The sequence below is a fragment of the Lepidochelys kempii genome, chromosome 11 (genome assembly GCF_965140285.1).
Source record: "Lepidochelys kempii isolate rLepKem1 chromosome 11, rLepKem1.hap1, whole genome shotgun sequence".
NCBI lineage: Eukaryota > Metazoa > Chordata > Testudines > Cheloniidae > Lepidochelys > Lepidochelys kempii.
This window is the reverse complement of record NC_136390.1, coordinates 79,305,755-79,332,906: the sequence shown is the minus strand read 5'-3', so window position 1 is coordinate 79,332,906 and position 27,152 is coordinate 79,305,755. Positions and strand designations below refer to the sequence as shown.

At 49.6% G+C, this 27,152-nt stretch overlaps 2 protein-coding genes across 2 annotated transcripts in view; one reads left to right on the top strand and one right to left on the bottom strand.

Annotated features, from left to right (window-relative positions):
- Nucleotides 1–12,337: 12,337 nt before the first annotated feature.
- LOC140895273 (uncharacterized) overlaps nt 12,338–27,152 on the top strand; it is a 29,333-nt gene continuing 14,518 nt past the window's right edge. Inside the window, exon 1 of the mRNA XM_078854716.1 lies at nt 12,338–14,185. Within this exon, the coding sequence (XP_078710842.1) occupies nt 12,990–14,185 (1,196 nt within the window). The 5' untranslated portion in view covers nt 12,338–12,989. The remainder of the gene's footprint in view (nt 14,186–27,152) is intronic.
- Nucleotides 15,940–23,855, bottom strand: LOC140895962 (uncharacterized). Its single transcript, XM_073306950.1, has 2 exons — nt 23,501–23,855; nt 15,940–20,927 (listed from the first exon to the last, which is right to left on the bottom strand). The coding sequence occupies exon 2, from the start codon at nt 20,724–20,726 to the stop codon at nt 19,572–19,574; it is 1,155 nt and encodes a 384-aa protein (XP_073163051.1). The 5' UTR covers nt 20,727–20,927; nt 23,501–23,855; the 3' UTR covers nt 15,940–19,571.

The window sequence follows — 27,152 nt, the reverse complement described above, 5'->3', positions numbered from 1 at the left end:
CTATTGGAAATTTGATTTGCCAGATGTTAAAAGTTGTCATATCTTAACACCCAAAAAAAAAGTTTTCTATTGTCTATATAGAAAGTCACTATAAAGCAGTTTTGTGTCCACATTTAGGGTTTGCTAAATACTTCTCTCAGTAGTGAGGTTTTTAAAACTTCCGTTGTGAATTTCTTTAAAACTACTTAAAACAGGACTTGCTTAGATTTTAATTGTGTGTCCACCACCACCATGTTCAAGACACAATCACTGCAGTGGGCAGCAGCCATCAGAGTAGCTCTCCCTGTCTACTTGAGTGCTGCAGGAGGAGGAAGAAAACCAGTCACTGCCAGTCGGGTCCCACGCTGGCACTCCCTGCTCTTGAGCAGGCAAAGGAGCAAGTTCCTGAGACACTCCCCTAACTCGTTAGGCCAAAGCTTGAGCGAGAAGTCTGGCTGCTGCTATCAGTAGGAGGGAAGAAAGGTTTCCATTCTGAGAAGAAAACTGGATTTGGAGGGAGGCTAGGAACACTGGATGAGCTACAAAGCCTCTCCCTATGGTGCGTAAGCTGGGAAATGGGAGGAGGATGGGGAGAGGCCAGAATCTTTTAAGACCAAAATGCACTGAAACCTGTGGTGAGAGTCTTGTGGGAAAGAATTCGTCGTCTTGCGGGGTCTGAAGTATTTTGTTTCAAGGGAAGTGTGTCACCTACTTAATCAGTACCACCACTTCTTTTGGTGCTTTCCTTACAGGCCTTCCATGCAAGCAGTGCAACCTTGTGTAGTGGATGAGTTGTGGTGAGATCACACACTAGAGGCGTACAGTTGCATACTACATATGACTGTAGCAATATATATATTATTAAAGGTTCCATAGTCCTGTCCCAAACTTTTTACTACAGAACTCTGAACTATGACAGACATCAGAGATTCATTCATTTCCTAAGTCACCAACGAGGAAAAGGGAAATGAGAGAGAATTCCAGTAGATGACAATTTTGAGTGGTATGGCTAAGGAAAATATTCAAGATCTGTTCATACTGAGTCTGTATGACAGATCCTCAAACCTCTTGGATTTGAGAATTTTTGGCTGCTCATGGTGACAGAAAAATGTCTTTCACATTCCAAACCAAGTCTGTCTTCATATAAAAGTACTGCAGACGGATCCAGTGTATGGGAAATCGTCTTGAAAAAAATTCCCTCTTTATTTAGCAATGGAGATAGCATGGACTCCTGTGGCCTGATGTCAATGTGAAGATGGAGATTGGATACGCTCAACTCTGTGGCAAGAACCAGAATTTATTGGGTCACCTCCATCCCGCACACCCAGGAAAGTATACAGTGTGGTTAGATGTTGATAGATGTTTGGCTCTGTGTGTGTGTTCGTTCTGTGTGCCGCCCCAACCCTGCGCAGAGAGCTGGCATGGCAGACCTCAAGCGAACCATTCAATGACCACAAGATCCATTAAGGGACGAAGGCACCCAGCCAGGTTTATTGTTGGCAAAGCATGGTACTAGTCTCCTGCAGACTCTACCAGACCAGTAATACATGCATGCCCATAACAATGGACCACTGAACGGCGGGACTTTCCATTCCTCCCTTGGCCAGACGAAGATACTCCCTCTGAGAGACATCTTTATTCCCCAATACAAACAAGTTAGTACTGCCCCTTTAGCATAGTTACTGCTCCCTGATGTGCCTAGTTATCATCTTGTACATGTTGGTTCAATCAAAACATCTCTATTACGTATTGTCATGCTGACCTTCTCTTTTAGGAGGGGTCAGTGTGTTCCTGTTATCTTTGGGGAATATTTTTGTACCATCCTTGATATCTCGATGTTCTGGTACCACTTGATATTGGGATGTGTTTGCGTGAGTACTCTGTGACTAGCACTTCTTAGGAATACGTATTTCTGCAATATCAGCCCTGCTCTTGCCAGATTCTGTGAGCAGGATTTCATACAAGGGCTTATGTCTCAGGCTCTCTTCCTATTACTATGGGTTATTGCTTATATAAAGTGGCGTGATGAACAGAACTTGAAAGAAAGAGCCTGTGATGGGGTGTTCACCCCATATTACCTGAAGAGTTTAATGTAGGCTAAGAAGGGGGCAAATTAACAAGACAGGCCACAGCTGAGAGGAATCAGGTGGCTTAAGTGACCCCCTGACTGAATGAGGGAGCCCAGCTGAAGAGGAACCAGCTCGGCTGAATTTATAATGCAAAGATGGCTGCTGGGACATAGGCGGCAGTCACTCCTGGGAGAAGAGAGGTATGTTTGGGGCTACAGAGGCAAGTAGCTTCCAGTTACTCCCTGGGGGAAAGGAGTTGTGCAGCTGGCAAATCCAGAGATTGTGGGGGAGTGGAGTGCCAGAAGGTAAGGAAGGGGCTTAGGGAAAGGCAGTGAGGGAACAGACAGCTGCTAACTAGAGGGTCCCTGAGCTGGAACCCAGCTTAGAGGGTGGACCCTGGTTCCCCTGCCAGCCACTGGGGAAGTGGAAGACTGCCTGAGACTGTTTGTTAGAAGAAACTTTAATACCCCAGAAAAGTCAAATACACATAGTGACCTGGCATCTCATAACCTGTTTGAACCCCACCACCTCATCTTCACCAAATGGGAATAATCACCTTTCCCTCCCTGGATGAATGGTTCCTGAAAGGTCCCTAATTCCTTAATATACAGGCAGCAACTAGCACGACCTTCTCTCTGTTCCACTCACTGGGCCTCTGCCTCAGTGCAGAAAAGTGTCCTCACACCCATTCAATTAACAGATTTCATCAGGGCCACTCTGGGCTCCTCCACCGCCAGAGCACAGTTGCCCCAGGAGAGATTTGCTGCTATGTCCAGCCTCATCTCAATAATACAACAGAGGCTGCAAACCACAGCAAGGGCCTGCCTGCAACTTCTGGGCCATATGGCAGCTGGTAACTTTGTGACACATGTAGCAAGACAGCATCTTCAAGTCTGGCTGAGAACCATCTATACACTCAAGCACAGTCTATCCAAGTGGTTGTCCATATCTTGGAGTGTCCTCGATTCTCTAAACTGATGGAAGGATCCACAAAGGTATGCATAGGAGTTTTGTTCTTGCAGCCTCCTCCCACAGGGACTATCACTACAGATGCCTCCCTGATAGGCTGGGGTGCACCCTTCCAAAACCTCACAGCTCAAGCCAAATAGACCCCTCAGGAGGTGATACTTCATATCAACATGTTAGAACCCAGAGTGGTTTGTTATGCTTTCCAGCACTTCCTACCCCACATCAAGGGCCATGCAGTCAGAATTATGCTGGACAACAGAGTAGCATGATCCCACCAAATCAGTAAAGCTATGGAATGGGTGTGTATTACACTGCATCTCAGCACCTACCAGGACTGCAGAACTCAGTAGAGAACTCCCTCAGCAGGCATTTCACCATTAACCACAAGGGAGAGCTGAATGTGGGGTCATCCACAGATAGCTCTTTGCAACACCATCCAATGCAAAGTGCAGACGATTCTGCTTGAGGAGACGGCACGGTTGGAATTCAATGTGAGATGCCCTAGTCGTTCCTTGGCCTTGCATATTGCTATGCACTTACCCCTAACACCTTTATTGGGCAAGTTCCTGAATGAACTGAAACAGGTAAATTAGTAGCCATCCCCATATCATCATCATGGCCAAGACAGGTGTAGCTCCTGGAGCTGGTTCATGTCTGTGACAGCAAAGCTCCTCACCCAGGAATCAGAATTCATCACCCACCCCAATCTTTTAGTGCTTCACCTCAAGGCATGGGTACTAGATGGCTCTCTGGTATAGAACAAGATTGCTCCCCAGAAGTACAAACAGTACTGCTTCATGGTAACACTTCTAGATTTGGTGTAGTAACCAATCGATACCGCCTCCTGAATCTCAACTAACACACTCTTAATTACTTGTTGAATTTAAAAACAGGCTTATCGCTGAGCTCCATTAAAGTTCACCTAGCTGCCCTCACAGCTTTTTGCTTCTCCCAGTGAGAGGTTTTCAGTGTTCACCCACACAACCACTAAAAGGATTTTCAAGGACCTTCTTATCTCTTCCCTCCTGTCAAGGAACCAGCTCCACCATGTTCTCCCATCGTTCCAGCTGTATCCACTCCAGTGCTGTGTGTGTGTGTGGGACCAATGCCCTGAGGAAACCCGCATTTGGAACCTATAGGGAACTGTTCCCTCCTTCATCTGTCCCTTCAGATCTCATTCCTCAGAGCCATCACTTCCAGAAGGTAGTGGAGCTTGGAGCCTTGTCACTCATCAGGTCACTTGGAGCCTTGTCACTCATCACACACAGCTTTGTGACCTACTTAAAATTTCTTCAGAATTCCAGATTGATCAGGAGATTCACCTACCAGTGTATTACCTGAGCCTCACTCTTTGAGAGAGGAAACAAGCCTCCATATACTGGATGTATGAAGAGACCTCACCCTTACCTAGACAGGAGTAGGCCCTTTAGGACTTCATCCCAGCTTTTCATATCAATTGCAGAGCAAATGAAAGTACAAGTGTTTTCCACCCAAAGATTGTCCAGATGGGTTGCAGTATGCATCTTAACCTGTTACGAAGTCTCAGGGGTTCACTCCCTCTTCCCCAACCCTAAGAGCCATTGCTCATTCTACCAGGGCTTCAATCTATCCTCGTAGCCCTATTGAAAAATATGCGTATCTCAGACAGCTGCAGGGCAGCCATCTGGTCTTCGGTGCACACATTTCCCTAGCACTATGCTCTTGTGGCTGCTTCCAGAAGTGACAGAGCTTTTGGTGATGCTATTCCACAGTCTGTACATCACCCTCCTCTGTAACTGAAGTACTGCTCAGGAATCTCCTCATGTGAAACACCCATAGGGACACTACTCAGAGGAGAGGTTACTAACATTGTGCAGTAACTTTGGAATTATTTTATATTTGTGTTCTGTGGGTGCTCCACGACCAGCTCTTCTTCTCCTCTCCCTCAGTCTTTTGTCGGACTTCTGTGGTTAAGAAGGAACTAAATTGGTGGCAGCAGGGTCACCCCCCATTCCCACAGAAACCCACATCCTGGAGCACAAGGCTGTCTGGGGCACATATGCGGAAGCTGCTGACAAAAATTTCCAATCAAGAGTGCACAGACATGGAGCACCCAAAGGGGGACACGTGTCGAAGAACTCCAATTACTGTACAAGGTTAGTAACCTCTCTTTGTATGAGACTTGTGAAATGTTTTATTATAGTTTATATTGGTTTAAGTCAGTGGAGGGTGAGCCAGCAAGACAACTCCCAGATAAGAATAGTCCAGCACACACTTGAAAGACAGTGGGGAAAGATCTTAGCTTCAGGGATCCTACATCCTGTCTCCAACAAAATTACAAGCCTCGTTTTCCCAGTGGTGGGAGTTAACCAATCAAAGGGCTATAAACAGTTAAAAAGTGACTTCGACCCTATGAAGGGTGGTTATCAAAAGATGGAGCAGAATATAAAAACATGATCCCTGAAGCAGACAGGCTGAACTGGTGTTGAATGTGAAGGGAACAGATTATGCCACCCAGTCCCTAGAAGTCTTGGGGTTCTGTTGGAAGTTTAGACCTACCCAGTATGCCCAGGTGGAAGATGACAAGGTGGGTGAGGGAATATCTTATATTGGACCAACTTCTGTTGGTGAAAGAGACAAGCTTTCAAGCTACACAGAGCTCTTCTTCATGTCTGGGAAACGTACTCAGTGTCACAGCTAAGTACAAGGTGGAACAGATTGTTTAGCCTAAGTAGCTAACTCACATTTCAAGGGACCACTCAAGATGAAGTATCCTGTTAACACCCTTCCAGTCATAGGGGGGAAAGAAAGGTGGGGTTAGGGAAAGGCAGGTGGTGGTAGTGAATTATAGATTGATTCAATAAACCATGTTTCTGTTCAGTCCATGATTTTCTGAGTCTAGCAAAACGATGAATTTAAGTACCACGCGCGCCTGTGGAAAGTGCTGTGCAGGTTTCCTTTGAGGATGAGGACTCATAGGTCAGATAGAGAATGATCGCTTTGTGAAAAGTGTTCACCCACAGGTGACAGGGTGTTTTTGTCTTTTACCATTTTCCTGTGTGAGTTCATTCAAGAGCATAGTGATTGTCTGGTTTCACCTATATAGTTGCTATTGGGGCATTAGTGGGCCATATGAGGTACACCACATGTTGTGATAGGCATGTGTAGGATCCATGGATCTTGAAAGGTATGTTGTAGGGAGTGTTGGTCATTGTAGCAGTGGAGATGTGTCTGCAGGTTTTGCATCTGGTGCCACTTTGAGTTGTGTCCTGGTCTGTTGGGAGCTTGCCTCTAATAATAAGGTTGGGGGGTTGTTTGAAGGCCAGGAGAGGGGGCTCAGGAAAGATTTAGAATCATAGAATATCAGGATTGGAAGGGACCTCAGGAGGTCATCTAGTCCAACCCCCTGCTCAAAGCAGGACCAATCCCCAATTTATGCCACAAATCCCTAAATGGCCCCCTCAAGGATTGAACTCACAACCCTGGGTTTAGCAGGCCAATGCTCAAACCACTGAGCTATCCCTTCCCTATTCTTTCAGGATGGGGTCCCCATCGAATATGGGTTGCAGTTTGATGATATCCCATATGGGTTCCAGTGTGGGGGTGCTGGGTGACAGCTAGGAGTGTGTGATCGGAGGGGGTTTTATTTCTGTGTCGAAGCAGGTTCTCGTGTGGTATCTGGTAAACTTGACATCTGTATAAGCTGTTTATCTAAAATCATCTTTCTCCGAAATGCTTTGGTTCTAAATAAACAATTGGATTGCTTTAAAAAGGCTGTCTGGTCACTGCTGGTCAGAGCTCCCAGAGAGAACAGAACTGCAGGGACTGAACCTAAGTCCAACCTGCTGGAGATAATCAGCACCAGGGGACTACAGCCCAAAGCCTGGGCTGAGAGTGAGAGAATTTCAGGATTCCACCTGGAGAGAAGTGACAGCTCAAGGCCTCGGACTTGAGGCTCAGAGAGACCAGCAAGTCAGAGGTGCAGTTATCCCAGAAACTGACAATATGTTTTTGACTGTGGACACTCGTAAACACCTAGTAGTGCCAATAATCATTGTTAGTTGCAATACAGTATTCAATTTATCAGTAAAATGATCAAACAAATGCACAATCATTTGTTTATGGAATGGCAGCAATGGTGGAAGAACAGTTGTGAGTAGCAAATTATTCCAGCATGATGCCAGTGTGTTCAGAATTGTTTAGCTGTCATGACTGGACACTGGTATTTTTGTTTTAAACATGAAGTGGTCTGTAAGTTTAAAAATATAATAAACTTTTTTAAATGGTCATGCTGCATGTTGCCATTTCTCTTTAACAGACCATTGTGAGCTGTACTCAGAAACAAAGAATGTTCTACAGCTTTTCCATGCTTGCTGCATTCAGCTATGAGGATGTGGATTTCCTCCAGATTTAGGCACAGCAAAGACTATATTAGTTTACAGTAAATCAGAGGATTTATCCCATATGACTAGTAATGTATAAAGACTCCAATGGCACACTGGTTTCTAATGTTTCTACATTCCACTTTCTTTGAAATTATGGGAACTTTCCATCTGAGTGAGTGTGTGTGTGTGTATATATACTTTAATATTTATAATATATATTTATATATGTTTGTAAATTAGGAACAGCATCCCTTTTTAGTAATTAAAATGCAGAATTAAGAGTATAAATATTATGCAAGCTACAGTTTATCCTGCCACATTTGAAACTGGCTTGATCCAAAGTAAATGTTTTCATTTGTACATCACAGATTTAAGCAGGACTGGAAGGGACCTTGAGATGTCATATAGTCCATCCCCCTGTACTGAGGCATGACTGTCAACCTCGACCAGAGTTAGGCAACCTATGGTCCTGCCTGGCCCTTGAGCTCCTGGCTGGGGAGGCTAGCCTCTGGTCCCTCCCCTGATGTCCCCCCATCCCCCGCAGCTTCAGCTCACCGTGCTGCCAACACTCTGGAATCTAGACTGCACGGCAGCGTGGCTGACTCTGGCCAGGCGGCGCGGCTACCAGTCCTGGTGCGCTGAGCGGCATGGTAAGGGGGCAGGGAGTGGGGGGGATTGGATGGGGGCGGTCCTGGGGGGCAGTTAGGGGTGGGGGGGTCCCAGGAGGGGTGGTCAGGGGACAAGGAGCAGGGAGGGTTGGATGGGGTGGGGATTCTGAGGGGGGCAGTCAGGGCGGGAAGTGGGAGGGGGCAGGGCCCAGGCTGTTTGGGGAGGCATGGCCTTCAGGCCAAAAAGTTTGCCCACCCCGACCTAGACCATCCCTTTTGCGACGAAATGCAATTTGCTTCAAGTGCTCACCTGTCGTGCAATGCAAATTACAGTGTTGTCAGCACTGGTGGCTCTGTTCGGTCTCCACACAGCAACGATCAGTCTGGGTCTCCTTAGCAGCAGGATTCTGGCCTGGTCCACACTTAAATGCTAGCTTGACCTTTCTACTATGTGGGTCATGGCTGTGACAAACGCAGCCTCCTGAGCGCCACAGCTACCCCACACACGCACACAGCACCGGAGTGGGTACGGCTGGGACAATGGGAGAACATGTCCATAGCTGGGGAGTGGATCAGCTGCAGTCACACAAAAGCCCCCCTCTCTTTGCTGTAGGATGTGGCTGCACGGCAGATTGCAGGCTATGGGGCACCATGGCAGGGTTACAATGGGGAAAGGTGGGTGACCAAGTGATTTGGTGGGGTTACAGCAGGTAGCATGACAGGGTTATCGCAGGCTACAGAGCACCAAGGCAGGATTAGAGCAAGGTGTGTGGCAGGTTACGTGGTGGGTTTATGGTAGGCTATGTGGTGGCATGCTGGGGTGATGTGCCTGGGTTACGTCAGGCTGCGGGGCAGGTTTATGGCAGGGGGTGTGGCTAGGTGCGGTGGCAGTGTAACGGCAGGTTACATGGTAGGGGGTTACATTGTACGGACACAGCAGGCGAGCGGGTGATACAGCATGGCAGGGTTACATGGTAGGTTAGGGCAGGCTGTGGGGTAGGGTGACAAGGCAGGGATTACAAGAGTTTACGTGGTGGGATTACAGCAGATTACATGGTGGGTTAGGGCAGGTTGTGCGGCCAGGTGACATGGTGGGATTCTGGCAGGCCATGCGGCTGCGTGGCAGGGTGATGCAGTGGGATTGCAGCAGGTTACATGGCAGGGGATTATGTGGCAGGGCTGTAGCAGGCTATGAGGTGGCATACCAGGGTTATGGGAGGGGCTTACCTGATGGGGTTACAGCAGACTGCGTGGCAGTGGGTGAGATGGTGGGGTTACGGTAGGCTGCATCGCAGAAGGTGATATGGTGGGATTATGGCAGACTCTGTGCCAGGGTTACGGCAGCTTGCCTGCAGGGGGTTATGTTTGCTGCTGCTTTGAGCAGGCGGTTGAACTAGATGACCTCCCAAGGTCTCTTCCAACCCTAATCTTCTTTGATTCTATCTTATGGGTTGCATGGCACGGTTATGGCCAGTTGCGTGGCAGGGTGTTATGTAGTACTTTTATAGCAGGCTCCGGGGCGGCGTGGCAGGGTTAGGGCAGGTTACGGGGTGGTATGGCAGGGGGCGGGGTGGTATGGTAGGGGGCAGCGTGGCAGGGTGACTTGGTGGGGTTACAGCAGGCTCCGGGGTGGCGTGGCAGGGTTAGGGCAGATTATGGGGTGGTATGGCAGGGGGCAGCGTGGCAGGGTGACTTGGTGGGGTTACAGCAGGCTCCGGGGTGGTGTGGCAGGGTTAGGGCAGGTTATGGGGTGGTATGGCAGGGGGCGGGGTGGCAGGGTGACTTGGTGGGGTTACAGCAGGCTCCGGGGCGGCGTGGCAGGGTTAGGGCAGGTTACGGGGTGGTATGGCAGGGGCCAGCGTGGCAGGGTTACAGCAGGCTGTGGTGGGGTGAGGTGGTCGGGCAGGTTATGGGGTGGTGAAGTGGGGTGAGGGGCTGGGCACGTTATGGGGTGGGGTGAAGTGGTTGGGCAGGTTATGGGGAGGCGGGGTGGGGTGAGGGGGGTGGGGGTTATAGGGCAGGTTGGGGGGCAGGGTGAGGTGGTCGGGCAGGTTCTGGGAGGGGATGGGGGTTATGGAGTGAGGGCTGGGCAGGTTCTGGGGCGGGGTGAGGGGGTGGGGGCTGGGCAGGTTACGGGGCGGTGGGGGCTGAGGGGGCGGGGGCTGGGCGGATTATGGGGTGGCGGGGGCTGGGGGCTGAGGGGGCGGGTTATGGGGCGGTGAGGGGGCGGGGGCCGGGCGGATTATGGGGCGGGTTATGGGGCGGTGAGGGGGCGGGGGCCGGGCGGATTATGGGGCGGCGGGGGCTGAGGGCTGAGGGGGTGGGTTATGGGGTGGTGAGGGGGCGGGGGCCGGGCGGATTACAGGGCGGCGGGGGCTGAGGGCTGAGGGGCGGGTTATGGGGCGGTGAAGGGGCGGGGGCCGGGCGGATTATAGGGGGGCGGGGGCTGGGGGGTTACGGGGCGCCGGGGGGTGAGGGGGCGGGGGCCGGGCGGGTTACGGGGCGGCGGGGGCTGGGGGCTGAGGGGGCGGGTTATGGGGTGGTGAGGGGGCGGGGGCTGGGCGGGTTACGGGGCGGCGGGGGCTGGGGGCTGAGGGGGCGGGTTATGGGGCGGTGAGGGGGCGGGGGCCGGGCGGATTATGGGGCGGGTTACGGGGCGGCGGGGGCTGAGGGGGCGGGTTATGGGGTGGTGAGGCGGCGGGGGCTGAGGGGGGCTGAGGGGGCGGGGGCCGGGCGGGTTACGGGGCGGCGGGGGCTGGGGGCTGAGGGGGCGGGTTATGGGGTGGTGAGGGGGCGGGGGCTGGGCGGGTTACGGGGCGGCGGGGGCTGGGGGCTGAGGGGGCGGGTTATGGGGCGGTGAGGGGGCGGGGGCCGGGCGGATTATGGGGCGGGTTATGGGGCGGTGAAGGGGCGGGGGCCGGGCGGATTATAGGGGGGCGGGGGCTGGGGGGTTACGGGGCGCCGGGGGGTGAGGGGGCGGGGGCCGGGCGGGTTACGGGGCGGCGGGGGCTGGGGGCTGAGGGGGTGGGTTATGGGGTGGTGAGGGGGCGGGGGCTGGGCGGGTTACGGGGCGGCGGGGGCTGGGGGCTGAGGGGGCGGGGGTTGGGGGCTGAGGGGGTGGGTTATGGGGTGGTGAGGGGGCGGGGGCTGGGCGGGTTACGGGGCGGCGGGGGCTGGGGGCTGAGGGGGTGGGTTATGGGGTGGTGAGGGGGCGGGGGCTGGGCGGGTTACGGGGCGGCGGGGGCTGGGGGCTGAGGGGGCGGGGGCTGGGGGCTGAGGGGGCGGGTTATGGGGCGGTGAGGGGGCGGGGGCCGGGCGGATTATAGGGGGGCGGGGGCTGGGGGGTTACGGGGCGCCGGGGGGTGAGGGGGCGGGGCCGGGGCGACGTGGCGAGGCTGCGCGAAGTGAGGGGCCGGAACAAGTCGACGGCCGCAGCTGGGCCGGCGCGTGCGGTAGCGAGGGGTTTCCTAGGTGATGGCGGCAGCGTCGCGCGCAGGCTCAGAGCGTCTGGTCTCGCGGATTCTTAAGTGCGCAGCGCGCGCTCTGTCTTGGCCCCTACGAGCTACCGTGGGAAGCACGGTGACTAACAGCGGCGTGCGCCTGAAACCCCGCCCTCCCGTGCGCCGGGCCCATTGGTGGACGTGCCCAGCCGGGTTCGGAGGGGGCGGGGCACAGCCTGAAGCTTCGCCCCCTCCCCCCCCCCGTGTGTCGCAAATTCCAGTCCGGGCAGGCAACGGTGGGCACGGGACTTCCGGGGCGGGGGGGTGGCTGGGGCCTCCCACCTCCCACCCGTGCCGTGCGCGTCCGGAGCGCATGCGCAGTGTGGGGCGGCGGCGCTGTGTTTCCGGGTCGCAGGGATCGCTTCCGGGGCGTGGAAGCCAGTCTGGGAAGCTGCCGCTGCCGGGTAATAGCGGTTCTGGGGCGCGGGGCGGGGCGGCCCTTTCCTGCCGCCGGGCCGGGCCGCGCGGGGCGGGGCGGGGGGCGAGTGTGGGCCGGGCGCGGGGCGCGGGCAGCCCCCGGGGCTCCTGCTCCGCCCTCAGGGCCCGCGCCCGCGTCCTGCGGTGGGGGGCGGCCCCGGCCCGGCCCGGCCCGGCCCGGCCGCTCCGTGTCACCAGTCAGGCTAAGAGTTTCTCGCGGTTGTTTTCGGTGAAAGGCAGGGGCGGGTCAGGGGCTTCCCCGACTTTGTGTTTATTGCCCTGACCCGCCCCTGCCTTTCACCGAAAACAACCGCGACGCAAGGGGGCTGCGCCCGAGCCCTGGGGAGGGAGCGGGGGTCCGGCACCCACCGCCACTCCGGCTGGGAGCTCCAGGGTCCCGCTTTGGCGCCCGCGGCGGCGGCGGCGGCGGGGGGCGGGAGGGGTCCGGCTGGCGGACAGCCCCGGCCCCGGCCCCGCTGCCCTGGGGCCGGAGCGGGAAACGTCATCGATTCTGCGACCTGCTCTTAGCCTTAATCATCAACTCTGCGTGTCCGAGCAGGCAGCCTCCGTTCCTGCCCGTGGTCACTGGGCAGCTGCTGAAACGTGTAACAACAAGGGGGTGAGGAAAGCCCCAAAGGGCCCGCGTCACTGTTCAGGGTGAGGCTTAGGCTGTTTGAATCACGTCGGTATTTTTGAAAATTTTACACAGACCCATTCTTGATTTGGTAGCCGCAGAGACATCTTAATTTAAAACAAGGACCAAACCCAAACGCACAAGACTGAGACACCATGGCGCAGTAGGTCACAAGCAGAAAGCAGAGAAACACCATGAGACAATGACAGCGCTTAGCATTGGCTCACTTTACATCAAATTGTTTTGTGGAATTGCATTGTGAGGGTGAATGTCATTCTGTCGTCTTTTTTCCCCTTTCAGGTATTAACTATTCATCTGTGTACCTGATGCTGAAATTTGTTCCTCTTTAAATTGAGGAGACCATTGTTATGATTCTCCGTGACTAAATACCATTCCCCCCATCGTTACGTTACATTACATTACGTTACGTTATATGCCAAGCTGATACAATGATGAATTCTCAAAGTTTCTCGTTACCAACCATGGTACCCAGTAGTTCTGTTATTAATAATTCCATGACTAGTAACTTATCAACAAACAATCCACCCAGCAAATCAGTTCTCATTAGCAAACCGTTTAAATGCTCTGAATGTGGCAGATCTTTTGCCCAGCTGACAGAGCTGGAGCTTCATGAGATGTCTCACGCTGCGGAGCGACCGTATCGCTGCGAGCTCTGTGGAAAGACCTTTGCGCAGACATCAGCTCTGGTGAAGCACCAGCGCGTTCACACAGGAGAGAAGCCTTACAAGTGTCCCATGTGTGGGAAGACCTTTGCTCTGTCCTCTGGCCTGGTACTGCACAAACGCATTCACACTGGCGAGCGACCCCACACCTGCCCGCTCTGTGGCAAGAAATTCATCTCCTCCTCCCACTTGGCCCTGCATCTGCGCTCGCACACGGGCGAGAGGAAGTACAAGTGCAATGTGTGTGGGAAGCTCTTCCTACAGTCCTCGCACCTTGTGAGGCACAAAGCAATCCACACAGGGGAAAAGCCCTTCAAATGTGAGGACTGTGGGAAGAACTTTGGGCGTGCCTCACACCTGAAGACTCACCGACGTGTCCACACAGGGGAGAGGCCTTTCAAATGCACCCAGTGCGAGAAGGCCTTCACACAGAAGGCAGGACTAATCCTGCACATCCGCCTTCACACTGGTGAGAGGCCCTACAAATGTGAGAAGTGTGGGAAAAACTTCCGTTCCTCTGCTCACCTCATGTCGCATCAGCTCCTTGAGTCTGGGGAGAGGAATTTCAAATGTACCACATGCAGTAAGGCCTTTAAGCAGGCCTCATCTCTCAAACAGCACCTAAAAACACATGAAGCCCGTGAGCCTCACCGCTGTTCTGTTTGTAGCCGAATTTTTTCTAGGTCCTCTTATCTCCAGCTTCATATGAGAACGCACAGTGGGGAGAGGCCCTATCATTGCATGGTTTGCAACCGGACTTATGCCAAAATGTCTACATTTGAGAAACATTGTAAAAAGCATCAGCAGGATGAAGAGGGGTGCGACATCAGGCCCAGAGCAATGACTACAAGGGCAAAAGCACTAGCTGAAAAGAAAAGGCAGGAACAGAAACAGCTGCACCAAGATGACCACCCAGAACAACATCATCAACATGACAGAGAGCAGCAACAAGATGGAGAGCAGTAAATAATCACTAAAACCAAAATTGGGTGTGGTTCCCTGCGTCCCCACCCCAAATGGGGGAGGGAGTGGCTGAGTTAATTTCTATCAAATGAAAACCCCGAGTCACACCAGTGTTGTTCAAGAAAACATTCTGACGTGGAATTCTGCATTCTAAAGGTGCAAGGCAAACACTTTTCTTTGTCACACCAGACATCTCTCCAAGAAGTCTCCCAGTGCTCCATACAATCAGTGTTGTGTTCAAAATGTTACACGGTTACAACAGAGTTTCACAGAGTTCATCCTTCGCTATTTTGTTTTAAATAGGTAGGATGCCTCTTCTAAGCTAGAGTCGTAAGGATTATCATTCAGCCAAAATGTTCAATTTTATAGGGATTGTTTTAAAAAAAAAAAGGGGGGGAGGGGTGAGTCTTTGGCTGCAAGATGTAAATTGAGATCCCTTGGGTGAAGATTAAAGAAAGTGACATTCCTGCCCAAATTGGAGTCCAACTTTTTGCTTACGCTGGTACCAGAAATTGGGTAGGGAAAGATTAATGGAATTTTAACCTGTGAAGTGCAATTTGTTTCTAAAGCACTGTAAATATCTAGAAAAATAGTGTCTGAGCCTTTTTTTCTTACTTTCCCAAGGGAAAGGAAAGTTCTGCTCAGCATCCGAGCACGGCTTGGTGCCCTGAGTGAGATAGGTTTGAAGAGTGGCAGGTCTTACTGTGTGATGTTGGAGATCAGCCTTTTTTCATTTCAGAAAATAAATAAGGCAAGTGGGGCGAATCTGTAATTCAGGTTACTTTGAACAATTTTGAACTTCCAGAACATCATTTTGTATCAAAGCTGAAAGAGTAAATTATTTTTTTTTTTTAATTTTAAGCTTTTCAGAACAGAAAATTTGTTGGTAGAGAGAGATTCTAATCTCTGACGTTGTTTGGCCAAATCAAGTATACTGTTAACGTATTGCTGTCTTTGGTTACTGAACCTATTACATTGGGAAAACTTGGAAATAACTTGATTTGACTGCGGTCATTATGGGATTTCATGTTAAATATGGCCGAGAGATCATCTTTAACAGAACTGAGATGACACTCTACAGATTCTGAGGAGCGCTAAACATATTTTTAAAGTAAACAAAAACAGCAGGGGAAAATGTGGTGCCTTTATGACAGCATAGCTCTTCTTAAACCAGGGCTTCATCCTAAGTTCCTGTAAGCTTTAAATCATTTTAGCAACACTTATAGAACCTACTTTAAATGTTTGCTTATCACTTATTATTACACAAAAAGTCACTTATGCCAGGAAAAAAAGGAAGAAATCGTTTCCATAATTTGAGCATGTTTAAATGCATGTTCCTATTTTCTATATTGAGTGCATTGACTTTCTCAGACTAACTATATTTTCATGCCGTTGTGTGGAAACACACATTTTGCACTTTAAGGATATATTTAGAAAGGCATGTGTCTTTGGTTCTCTGTTGCATACTCACAGCTCCATGTTTTTAGGCCAAAAATGTACTGTTGCAGTTGGAATGAAAACTTATGCATTGTAAATATATCAAAGAATTGAGTCAGATGAATTACACTGTGGGGGAATTGAATTCAATTTAACAGCACGTTCACAGATAACAAAACTGATGAAAGAATCCTTTGACTTGTCTTCAGAATTTACTGTACAGTGGATGACCTGAGGTACAAAAAGTCTTTCGCAGACCTGATATTTTTATATAGCTGAATTGTACACTTGCAGTATTCAAACAGACAAATAGAACTTCTGATATAAGTCAGAGTTTATTGTCATCGTAACTTATAATGCAAACTTTTGCTACAGACTTTAGATTCATTCTGTTGTGAACTGTAATATTCTTTGAGAGGGACCAGACTCACTGGGATATATCTGCAGTCGTGTGATGGAGCAGTGCCATACAAGTAGAGTTTATCTTTTTGTACTTCAATATGCCTATTAAAATAACCACTATAACTGGCTGTCTATTTTTCCATCCTGACATTTCTGATTTTACCCTAAACTATTTGCTGCCCAAAGTAAAATGGAAATCACTAGTAGTTTAGCTTCCTTTAAAACTTTTAAATTGTTTTAGCTAGCTATATAATGTTTCTCTGCTAGTTGTGGTATTCCCCTTACAAAATGTAGAAGTCATTGGCACGCTGTGTTCTTTCTTGCAACGTAGTGTACTTCCATTCAGAATTCAAAGATGATGACAAAAGAAACTTTTTAAGGGCTATCTTATTCCCTCCATGTTGCTCCTTTGTGCTTATTTATTTCCATTTTACATCTCCACCCCCCCTTTTCTTTTTTAATCTTCCCCTTTTGCTTTTTCAGTTTCCTGCTCTGTCAGCTGTCTTCTCCCAGTGACCGGAAGCCCAGGAAGCAGGATCGACCCAGAAATTGTAAATTAAAAAAACAAGTTCCAGGAGTATTTCAGAGTGGAAAAATGAAAGTATGCTCTATTATGCCCTGAATGTTACACTAATGTAAGTAAGGCTGGGCAAATCATGTAGATTGAAATATAACTCTTAGGAGAGAACAAGTTCAAAAGTGTGATTAATGGAAATAATGCCAATCCCTGTATTTTTCAGCCTAATGCACAGAGAGGAAGCAGAAAAAATTGTTTTTGTGTCACCTCCCTCCCAAAAATGAAAGTAACTTTCCATACTGAAGTAACTTGTAGTACCTGATTCTAATTACTCATGAATTTCAAGATCCATCCAATGGTGCAATGATTTGGTGGTTTTTTTAGGAGGGTAATGCTTCCCTGTTGGAGCTGGGAAAGCTTTTTTGATGAAGTGCCACCTTCCCCATGGAACAGATTCACCTGCTTTCTGTAATCATTTGTGTGTTTAGAAGAGATTGGGTCAGCCCTAACACATGGCCCTTATCCTAGCCCCTTATCTTAGCTGTTTGCTGAGAAAATAGTAATGGGGTTATTTACAGTAGAGTAGTTTCCCACCAAAGTAGGATTCAGATGTCCAAAGTGCCACATGCTTGGTCAGTCTCATTCATCACAATGCTCCTCTAATTCACTCATCAGGCCCTAAAAAAATTGTGGTTTGTGTTTCATTGTAAAGGAACTTGGCTAAATAATATTAATAAAAGACCTTGTTTCCCTTAAAACAGTGGTTCGCAGAACGTTACAGGGGGTTCACCAGAAAAATTTCACTAATGGCGGCCAGAGGACCTTGGGCATTAGAGGCAGAAGGTGGGACCCAGTTGCAGGGCTGGCAGCCCGAGCCCCAGGGAGAGCGGGCCAGGCAGTTGGGGCTGGCAGCCCGAGCCCTGACCCCATCAGCAGGGGAGCCGGCCACCCGAACCCCAGTGGTCCACGCAGGGCTGGCAGCCCAAGCCCCAGGGAGAGCGGGGCCAAGCAGTTGGGGCTGGCACCCCGAGCCCCTGCCGTCAGCGGGACCTGCAGCCCGAGCTCAGTGGAGCTCAGTTGACCGGGGCGGTAAACGGGGTTCAACAGCAAAAGCCCCATGGAGTACAGAGGAAATTTTAACTTAAATCCCTGGAAATATTCATTTTTAGGAGGGGGTTCACAAGATTTCACAATTTAGTGAAAGGGGTTCGCAGGCTGTTAAAGTTTGGGAACCACTGCCTTAAAACATTCTAGTAACATGCCTGAGATTGGAATGGTTTGCAAACTGAAAGCCCAGTGACATACATCTCTAGCAGTCTCAGTGGCTCTTTACAGTGGGGGATACTGTGCTGCTGGAATGAACACTTAAATTGGAGCAAACAGCAAATACCAGCCTAGAAGAATGAGGGACCAACAGATGTATGGATTTAATCCTTTCCAGATTCATTTTGTTGCTGTCAACATACAAATTCATAGCTTTCCTTTGGCTCTCTCCTGAGTGCACATACCATTAACGGTGAACAAAACAATGCATTTTTGTAAGTATGCTATCAGGATACCAATACAAGACAAAAAGAAATGGAGGACTTGTGGCCCCTTAGAGACTAACAAATTTATTTGAGCATAAGCTTTCGTGAGCTACAGCTCACTTCATCGGATATTAATGTGCATAAATAAGAAACCATCTACGGGTGCTGATAATTTCATGTCTAGGCTGCTTTAGTAAAAGGGGAGGGTTCTTAGTCCTAAGAATACTTGGTCTGTCTTTGAGGAGTCGGGGGAAGAGCTAAGATGTACAGCGACAATTCAGATAGTAAAATCACAGTGCAGAAAGTAGTGGAAACGTTTGAAAAGACAGAACTAACTGAAGAGAATTACAAAAGTATCAGTGAACCAAACTGCTCCTATGTGAATGTTTCTTTTTCAATCTCTGCAATTTGTATGGAAAGTCCTTTTTATACCACTCACAATCCACATATCCTTGCTGTAATTTTGTCCAATTATTTCTCCTTTCCAGTTAACATATGATTTTGTTGATAGATAATGCTCCTCTCGGCAAGGTAAGGACTGTAATGTCTGTGGCTTTAGTCCTCAGATACCTTCCTTTCTGCAACAAGTTCCGTCTAATTTGCATATCTGGGCTTAAAATTGGGAAGCCTTAAATTCTTACTCCTCTTAGAGAGGTAGAGAAACTTATTTGCATTCTTTTCTGGTCTCTGATATCACTTAGCTTTACAATAAAAATACCAGCATTAAATAGGTTAGTAAAACTGTCTAAACAAGATGGCTTACCCTATTGTTCTGGAGAGAAGGATGGCAGGAATCATGTATCCAGTATCAGTAAATAACATATTTTAAGGACAGGTTGGGTCATTCAATAGACTTGAGATTAAAACAAATTCACCTTCCTTTACCACCATAGTTTTTAGCAACTTTGCCTTTGTTCCCTCCTTTGAGAGAATCAGAGACATGAGAGGTAGAAAGGACTCATTAATTCATCTGATCCATCTCCCTGTCTCCCTATAGTATATTAACCTAAAAAACACATTTCAAAAAGTCCCAAATGAGGAAGCTACCATTGCTTTCTGGGGATAATATCCAACTGCTCAATAATACATAGTCCTGTCAAGAACTTTTTTAAAAAATGCTTCCCCTTTTAATTTCATTCTGCTGCTGTTAGCTGCATCTGTTGTGCAACCCTAAATAAGTTCTCCTTGCCCTTGGTATGTATCCCTTTCAAATGCCTGTAGATTATCAGATTTATCCCCCTCTTTTTGTCACCTTGTTTCTCCTTCTACTCCATCCAAAAACATCACCAAGCAATCACTTCCCTACAGTGCACCGCTTCCTGCTTTCAGCACTTCCTCGGCACTATTCAAACGGTAGGACTCGATTTGTTTGACAGCCGTCGCTTCCTTCCCCATGTGGCTTCCCTGTTTCCTTGTAAGGTCTGAGCTCTGTTTGAAGCTTTTGCCACAAAGTGTGCCTGTGCAGATTTCGCTTGTGTGAGGCAAGTGCTGATGAGCTGGTTACAGTGTGCCCTGGTGCTTGTGGTTCCTCTGGTGCCGGATCAGGTTGGAGTTCTGGCTGAAGGCCTTCCCGCAGGTGGGGCATTTGTAGGGCCGCTCCCCTGTGTGCACTCTCTGGTGAGTGATGAGGTGGGAGCTCTGGCTGAAGCCCTTCCCGCAGGCAGGGCAGATATAGGGCCTCTCCCCGGTGTGCATTCTCCGGTGTCTGAGTAGGGTCAGGTTCCGGTTGAAGCTCTTCCTGCACTCGGGGCACTGGAAGGGCCGCTCCCCAGTGTGGATACGCTGGTGTTTCACCAGGAGGGAGCTGTCACTGAAGCACTTTCTGCACTCGGGGCACTGGAAGGGCCGCTCCCCCGTGTGGCGTCTCTGGTGGGCGAGTAGCTTGGCAGGGTTGGCGAAGCCTTTTCCGCAGGCAGTGCACTGGCAGGGCCGCTCCGCGCGATGGTTCCTCTGGTGAGTGCTGAGGTGGGAGCTGACAGCAAAGCGTTTCCCACACTCAGTGCAGTGGAAGGGCCGCTCCCCAGTGTGGACGCGTTGATGCGTGAGCAGGTTGGAGCTCTGGCTGAAACCCTTCCCACAGTTGGAGCACTGGAAGGGCCTCTCACCTGTGTGCGTCCTGCGGTGCTGGGCTAGTGCCGAGCGCACCCGAAATCTCTTCCCACAGTCTGTACAGGTGTAGCGCTGCTCCTGTGCGTGGGCTCTCTGGTGCCTGCCCAAGGCCAAGGAGCTGTAGAAGCCTCTCTGGCAGACCCCACAAGGGTAGGGCTTGGCGTGGGTGCGCTGATGCTTGAGGAAGTGGGAGTTGAGGCCAAAGCTCTTCCCGCACTCACCGCACTCGTAGGGCCGCTCCCCGGTGTGGGTGCGGTGGTGTCTGACAAGGTTGGAGCTCTGGCTGAAGCCTCTCCCACAGGCAGGGCACTTGTAGGGCCTCTCACCCGTGTGGGTTCTCTGGTGGGTGATCAGGGCTGAGCTCCAGCTGAAGACCTTCTCACAGTCTGCACATGGATAGGATTTCTTTCCCATCGGGGCTCTTCGGCAGCCATTGAGGCCTGAGCCCCTGCTGTACCTTTTCTCACAACACTTAGTGTTCACTGACTGCCTGTGGCGACAGCTCTCTGATGGACAGTGGTGCCTTTGATGTTTGTGAGGTCTCATCCACGGTGAGTGGATTTTCTCTCTCTTTTGGAGAGTTTACCCTCTGTCTTTCTGGGCAGTTACAACTCTCATGGGCTCTTTCTTGATCAGGATTCTGGAAAACATTCTCTTCGGATCTCCCTGAAATTGTTCCATCTGGTTCCCCTCGCTCAAGTCCTTTCTGCTGAAGGTTCTCTGCACTCTCATTCACGATCCAAACATCTGCTGGAAAAAACAAAAACTCAGACACCGCTCATTCTCTGTGTGAAGGAGAAAGGAAACTGCAGAGGGTTCATCATGATTTTTGTCTGTTTTAATTCAGATTGAAATTCAGGAACCAATTTCTTTTAAATCCCTTCTCCAGAGGAGAGAGCATTGCAGTGCCAACATCCCATATCCTCAGCTCTACAAAGGCCGAGTGAAGGGAGGGCTTACTGGCTTCTAGAAAGACCTCTGGGAGATCTATGAGGGATGTGAGAGAACAGCTGTTTATAATATTGAATTTGATGAAACACAAACGTGAGGGCTCACAATGGCTTGGTTGGGACTTCAGCTCTTTTTTTCACTTAGTAATGGTTTCTGACTTAATTTTCCTCCTCACCTGTACAGGTATCACTGGTATCTTACTTTCCCCTGATTCCAGGGACCCCCATGGCTATTCCCCTTGTTCTGTGCAGGAGATCCTGCCAGGTTTAGGTGTCAGAAATCCTGGTCACGGAAAGCAAAATGGGAGATCCAGGTTGGTTACAAAAACTGTTCTGTGATTTTAAACCCAGTGTCTTTCTTTACTGGTGCTTGTATTATCAAAATGGATGGGAAAGAGTTTGCTGAGTCTCTTTGGGAAAGGCAGTGTTCTGGTGTGAGATGTGACCGAGAGAGATTCAGACTGAGTGTCTACCCGTTGCAGGACTCAGTGATTCAGCTGAGCTGCAAACATTAAGCCACTTGTCCATTACTAAACCTTCAGAGTGTCCAGAACACACTCAGAGGATGAAGTGGAGAAATACAGTGATTACATGTACATAAATGACCCTGGACAAATAAATATAATATCTCCTCCCTCAGTGCAAGCTCTGGCTCTGGGGAATTTAGCACTGCCATTGTGTTTCTGCAACTTCTTTTCCCTAGGAAGAGATGGGACTGTGGCATTCTCTCTCTCGCACAGTTTTGTGCTGATTGCCCAGAATTCTAAGGGACTTGGGAAGATCCCTGTCCAGAAACTGACCTATGTCCTTCATAGAGAGTGCAGCCTTCTCATAAGTGAAGGAGAACAAGCCCTTACCCAGGGAGATCAGAGTCTTGTAATTCTCCTGCATGATATCCCTGTAGAAGACCCTCTGATGAGGGTCCAAAAGCACCTACTGCCCTTTGGTGCAATAGATTGTCACATCCGATGAAGTGAGCTGTAGCCCACGAAAGCTTATGTTCAAATAAATTGGTTAGTCTCTAAGGTGCCACAAGTCCTCCACTTCCTTTATGGTCACTGGTACCTGAAAAAAGAAGCATCTCCCGCTCAGTACTCTTTGCCCTTGAAACAATCCCACTATTGATCCTGAGAAGCCCCAGGCCAGCACTTCCTCTCCATTCTCCCATATTTCACAGGCTTCAGAGATCTGCTGCCCTCTCCCTCTTATAGCTGTAAATGCTGCCAGTACTGGGAAGCTGCAGCTGCAGCTAACCACTAGAGGAAGAGATCTGTCTTTGTCCTGAGCTCCCTCTGTTTTCCTTTCTTTGCCTCACTTCTTGCAGGAGTTGAAGGGCCCAGGCTTGGGCCTCAGCAGGGCTGAGAGGTTCGCGTTCTCACTTCTTGGGATTACACAGACTATTATATACATCTGGGGGTGGGAAACAATTCCCAGAAGTCCCTGTCAGTCACAGCGGTGCTAAATCCCAGGCTAGAAACCTCGGGCATTTCAGGGCATTAGATTCTTCAGTTTTGTGGATTTCCCCACCCGAGGCGTCTGATCCTAAAAGGTCAGGTTCCAATAAGCCACCCCCAGAGCTGCTCCGGGTCCCACAGCTCATCCAGGCATATTGTTCAGGTGCATGAGCAAGGAAAACCCATTCGGATTCAGCTTCTCTCTCCAGCACCGTCCTGCCCAGGAGCTGAGGTCAGTATCAACTCATTTTTACAGACAGAAAGCTGCAGGACAGTTGCTGGGAGCCTTGCCTCCCAGTCCCCATTCCTCCATCTCCCTCTGTTTCACCATCTGTTTTCTCTCTCCGTGCCAGTCTCTTCCATCTCCATTTTCCTCCTTTCTCTTAACACCTCACCTGTCCCTGTCCTTGGGGTACTCTCCCTGTACCGCCATGACCCCTCTCCCAATTTGTTCAGCTCATATGTTGTATCCCACCCACCAGGCCCCCTCTTTTCTGGAACCCCCCCCGCCTTGGCAGTCCCCTCCTAGAATGGGATGAGCTGCTGCTGAAGCTCAGTGTGAATGTGCAGGGGTGCTGACGGCCTTCTCCCCACAGTCTGACTAACCTCCCTAATGCTTGCCCTGCCATGCTGTCAGGAGAGGCAGAGTGGGGCCAGGGTAGAAGTGGGGCTCGGCTGCTTGCTTAGTACCCCTAGAAGCGGAAAGCAGGAGTTTCAGGATGGCCTTGGTCACCACTGTCTGAATGGCATTTGAGCAGGGAGGAGTGATGGGTGGGGCCAGCATGTGGCTGTCCCACCAAGTGAGTGACTTGACAAGTCTCTCCTCCCAGCAGGTTTAACAGACAGCTTCAGCCCCACAGTGTATTTACATCCCCTCCCCTCTGCAGGACACACCCAGTCCCCAGAAATCCCCTACCTGAGCGTCTCCCCTGTGGCCATTTCCCATCTTCATCAGAGGAGGGCAATGGGGAGTGAAACGTGGACGCTATTCTGCAGCCTATCAGGGCAAGATGAGCACCTGGACATTCACGCCTGCCCCTTTCCGTCCCTCGTATTCCTGTGTCTTCCCTTCCCCTGGGAGAGCAGGTTATTGTCTCCGCTGTGGCTGTGCTGCAGCCTGGAAATTACACCCAGGAGCTGTCCAGTCCCTGACCCTTCTGTTTCTGATCATCCACTTCCTGCCTCCCCTCCCCTTCTCCCAGTGCAGAGCTACAGACACCATCAGCTACTCCATCCCCTTCCTGTGTCCCCCATACCAGCTCGGGCTGCAACACTCACCGTCTTCTGGCCTGATCTAGCCCCTAGAGAAGCCCCAGGGGCTCTGCAGACATTCACCGGAGCCACAGACCGCAGGTAATTGAGAGAGGGAAAGGAAGTGACTGCACAAGCCCCCTCCTTACCAAGTCCCAGAGCTGCTGCTGTTACTGACACAGGCTCTTTCTCCCCATAGCACTTGCAGGAGCTGATCTAGCTCAGGGAAAGAGACTGCTCCCAGGAATGGGACAGTGACCAAGTGTCCCAGCCAGAGAGCCTTAAAGGGGCAGAAGAAGAAGGAAGGCGCAATGAAAGCTGTCTAGGTAACTAAATATCCATCTATCTGAGTTTTACACTGCTCCCCATCACTGTAGGTCAGAGCATCTGCTGCATGTAGTGGCTCTCAGCCTTTCCAGATGACTGTACTCCTTTCAGGAGTCTGCTTTGTCTTTTGTACCCCCAAGTTTCACCTCATTTTAAAACTGCTTGCTTACAAAATCAGACATAACAATACAAAAGTGTCACAGCACACTGTTACTGACCAATGGCTTCCTTTCTCATGTAATTATAAAATAAATCCATTGGAATATAAATATTTTACTTACATTTCAGTGTACAGTATACAGAACAGTATAAACAAGTCATTGTCTGACCTTTTCGTTTGTACTAACTGTGTTAGTGCTTTTTCTGTAGCCTGTTGTAAAACTAGGCAAATATCTAGCTGAGTTGAGGTACCCCTGAGAAACCTCTGCATACCCCCATGGGCACACATGTTGAGACTGTGCCAAATTATTATGAATTGCTGTGACTGATGTATATGAATGTGGCAAGCATAAGTTCGGTGTGGCTAGAGGATTCTGGGAGCAGGACTCTCTTAGCATTTGATAAATGGAGTGGAATACTACTGGAAGTGCTGAAACTGCACTGGAGTGGTTAACAACGGCTCAATGGGCATGTGTGTTTTAACCCCGAATTTGGGAATATTTCAGCAGCGAACCCACTCAGAAAGTAAAGAACACGTGAGATCATGCGATCAGTGAGCCTGGTGACATGGCTGACATGGGTCCGTGTGAGGTTATCCAAAAAGGGTCATTCTAAGAGCTAAAGTGAATGATTTATGAGAGAGTAAACTATGGCTGAGCTTTGGTCTGTGTGTCTGCTTTGCAATCCCTTCCAAAATTATGAAGTAAACCAATAATAAAACACCTATGAGGCACAATTCTGGAACATGTGGCTGCTTTGAGAACAAAAAGGTATATAAGTGCTAAGCAAAGTAAATGAGTCAGATTAAGTCCCCAATTAATATCCAAAGAGGTTCGAGACTGTGAGTCAGAAGTCATCGGGGTAACCAAAACCCCGCCTTGAGGGACCTTTTCAAGACCTTAGAACCAAAAGTCATCAGGGTAACCAAGGCCCTGCTTCGAGGGACAGACCAAGTGCCTGAGAGGGGAAAGAAGAGAAGAAAAGAAGTCTCCATCTAGAGCTGGTAGTTATACCTGCTTTGTTGGCCAATCAGGATACTGTGTAAGGCCAATATAGTTACTGAGGGTTTATGCTTGGGGAACTGAGGCTTATGGAAAAGAATGTATACCATGTAACCTTAACTGCTTGTGTGATTCTCTCTCAAATAAATGACTGTGCATTAAGCATATTGGTTTCCGAATTCACACTGGTATCGGTAAACACCTGCTCAGCTGTGGGTTGTTAAAAGATCCATTTCAACACCACGTACCCCTGGTTACGAACCACAGCCCTAGTGGACTTCATGGAGTTTCTGCCACTTTTCCCTGTGGTGTAGGGATCTGAAAGCTCTTAAAGGGAGAGGGTTATATTTTGCTTACGTGGCGGCTTTTGTTAAAGTTCCCAGACTCGTCTAGGTCCATTTACTGCATCATCGCTGGGGAGATTTACTTTCCTTTAAATAAGGTGAGAAAGAGAGAGGAAAAACCAGTTGCTTTCTACTGCCTAGTAACTAAGCGAATATACTGTCCTAGGGAACATGTCAGAGGGATACGCCAAAATGAGCTTCTGATTCTGCTCTTTCAGAGATTCTGGTACTGGGAGGGTTTCAAAATGCCTCAGTGGGTTTAGTCCTGCTGGAAGGAGCCAATTAGGTCTGAGCTGTAATAAAGTTTGGAGAAGCAGGTTGCAGTGCCCCGGCACTAGTTAATATTAAACACAGGCTATAATTAAACCTCACAATGTGGTTGACGCTTGTTCCATATACTGGACTGGACAGCTGACACTAACAGTGCCTTCCTTTGTGTCAGTGTATAGCTTGTGCAAGTCTAGTGGGGGAGGCCTGTGGCTGCATTACAGAGCTGTTACGAGAACAATTTCATTTCTGACTGCAAAGCAACCAAGTCTGCAGAAGTGTGCAAACCATTGCTCATGAGACCACCTTGTAGCTTCCCTTTGCAAAAAAGTGAAAGACAGTGACTAAAGAATGCTTCCGACAGTGATAACACACAAGCCAAGAGGAGAGCAGTTAAGAGGGGAAAGGCTTTTTAGTCAAACTGTTTAAACACTTCCTTTTTTGTTTTTAACACACAATTTAACTCTAGTGATGAATAAACATTTCGGATAAAGGAATCTTTGTTAAAGATTAAACACCCCATCAATTAAGGAGCTCATGAGAGCCAGGGTCTGAAACATCCAGCAGGTTTCCCAGCAAAACTAGGGAAGGGCCAGACCTTGGGAATGTAGAAAACCAATAAACCCCTCTCTATACATCAAAACAGACCAAAAGAGGGGACAAGCCTGAGGGTGGGAGGGGGAGATGTATTGCTGGTGGTAGAGTGGGTTTTTTGCAGGTCACTTTTAAAGTAGGATGGGTCATATGGGATTTCAAATCTGGCCCTGAAATATACAGTGGCCTCTGAGGCTATGCAGAAGTGGTGAAGGGGCATTATAGATGTATCTAAACAACCAGTGATAGATCCAACCTTGCTGTAAATCTTTAGCCGATTCCCAGCTCACACCTGTCTTGCTGGACTCACTGGAGACAGGCTTTCAGGAGAAGTGCCAACTCTTCATGCTCCATGGCCCTAATTCCTTCTGGCAGAGGAAAGCCTTGCTCTAGCAACATACCAAAGCCCGTACTTAACTTTATGCATGCAAGTTCTACTTAGTCACCCACACACTTAAGTGCTTTGCTGGACTGTGGCCTAAATCAGGATTGGGACTTGTAGAACCAGCAATAATGGCAGGAGAAGGCCCATTATTTGCATCGAGAAGGGCAGCTACTAACAGCCGCATGCGCCAAAACATCTGCTGTCCATGGCTACCAGGGCTGGTGAAATAAAACATCGGTG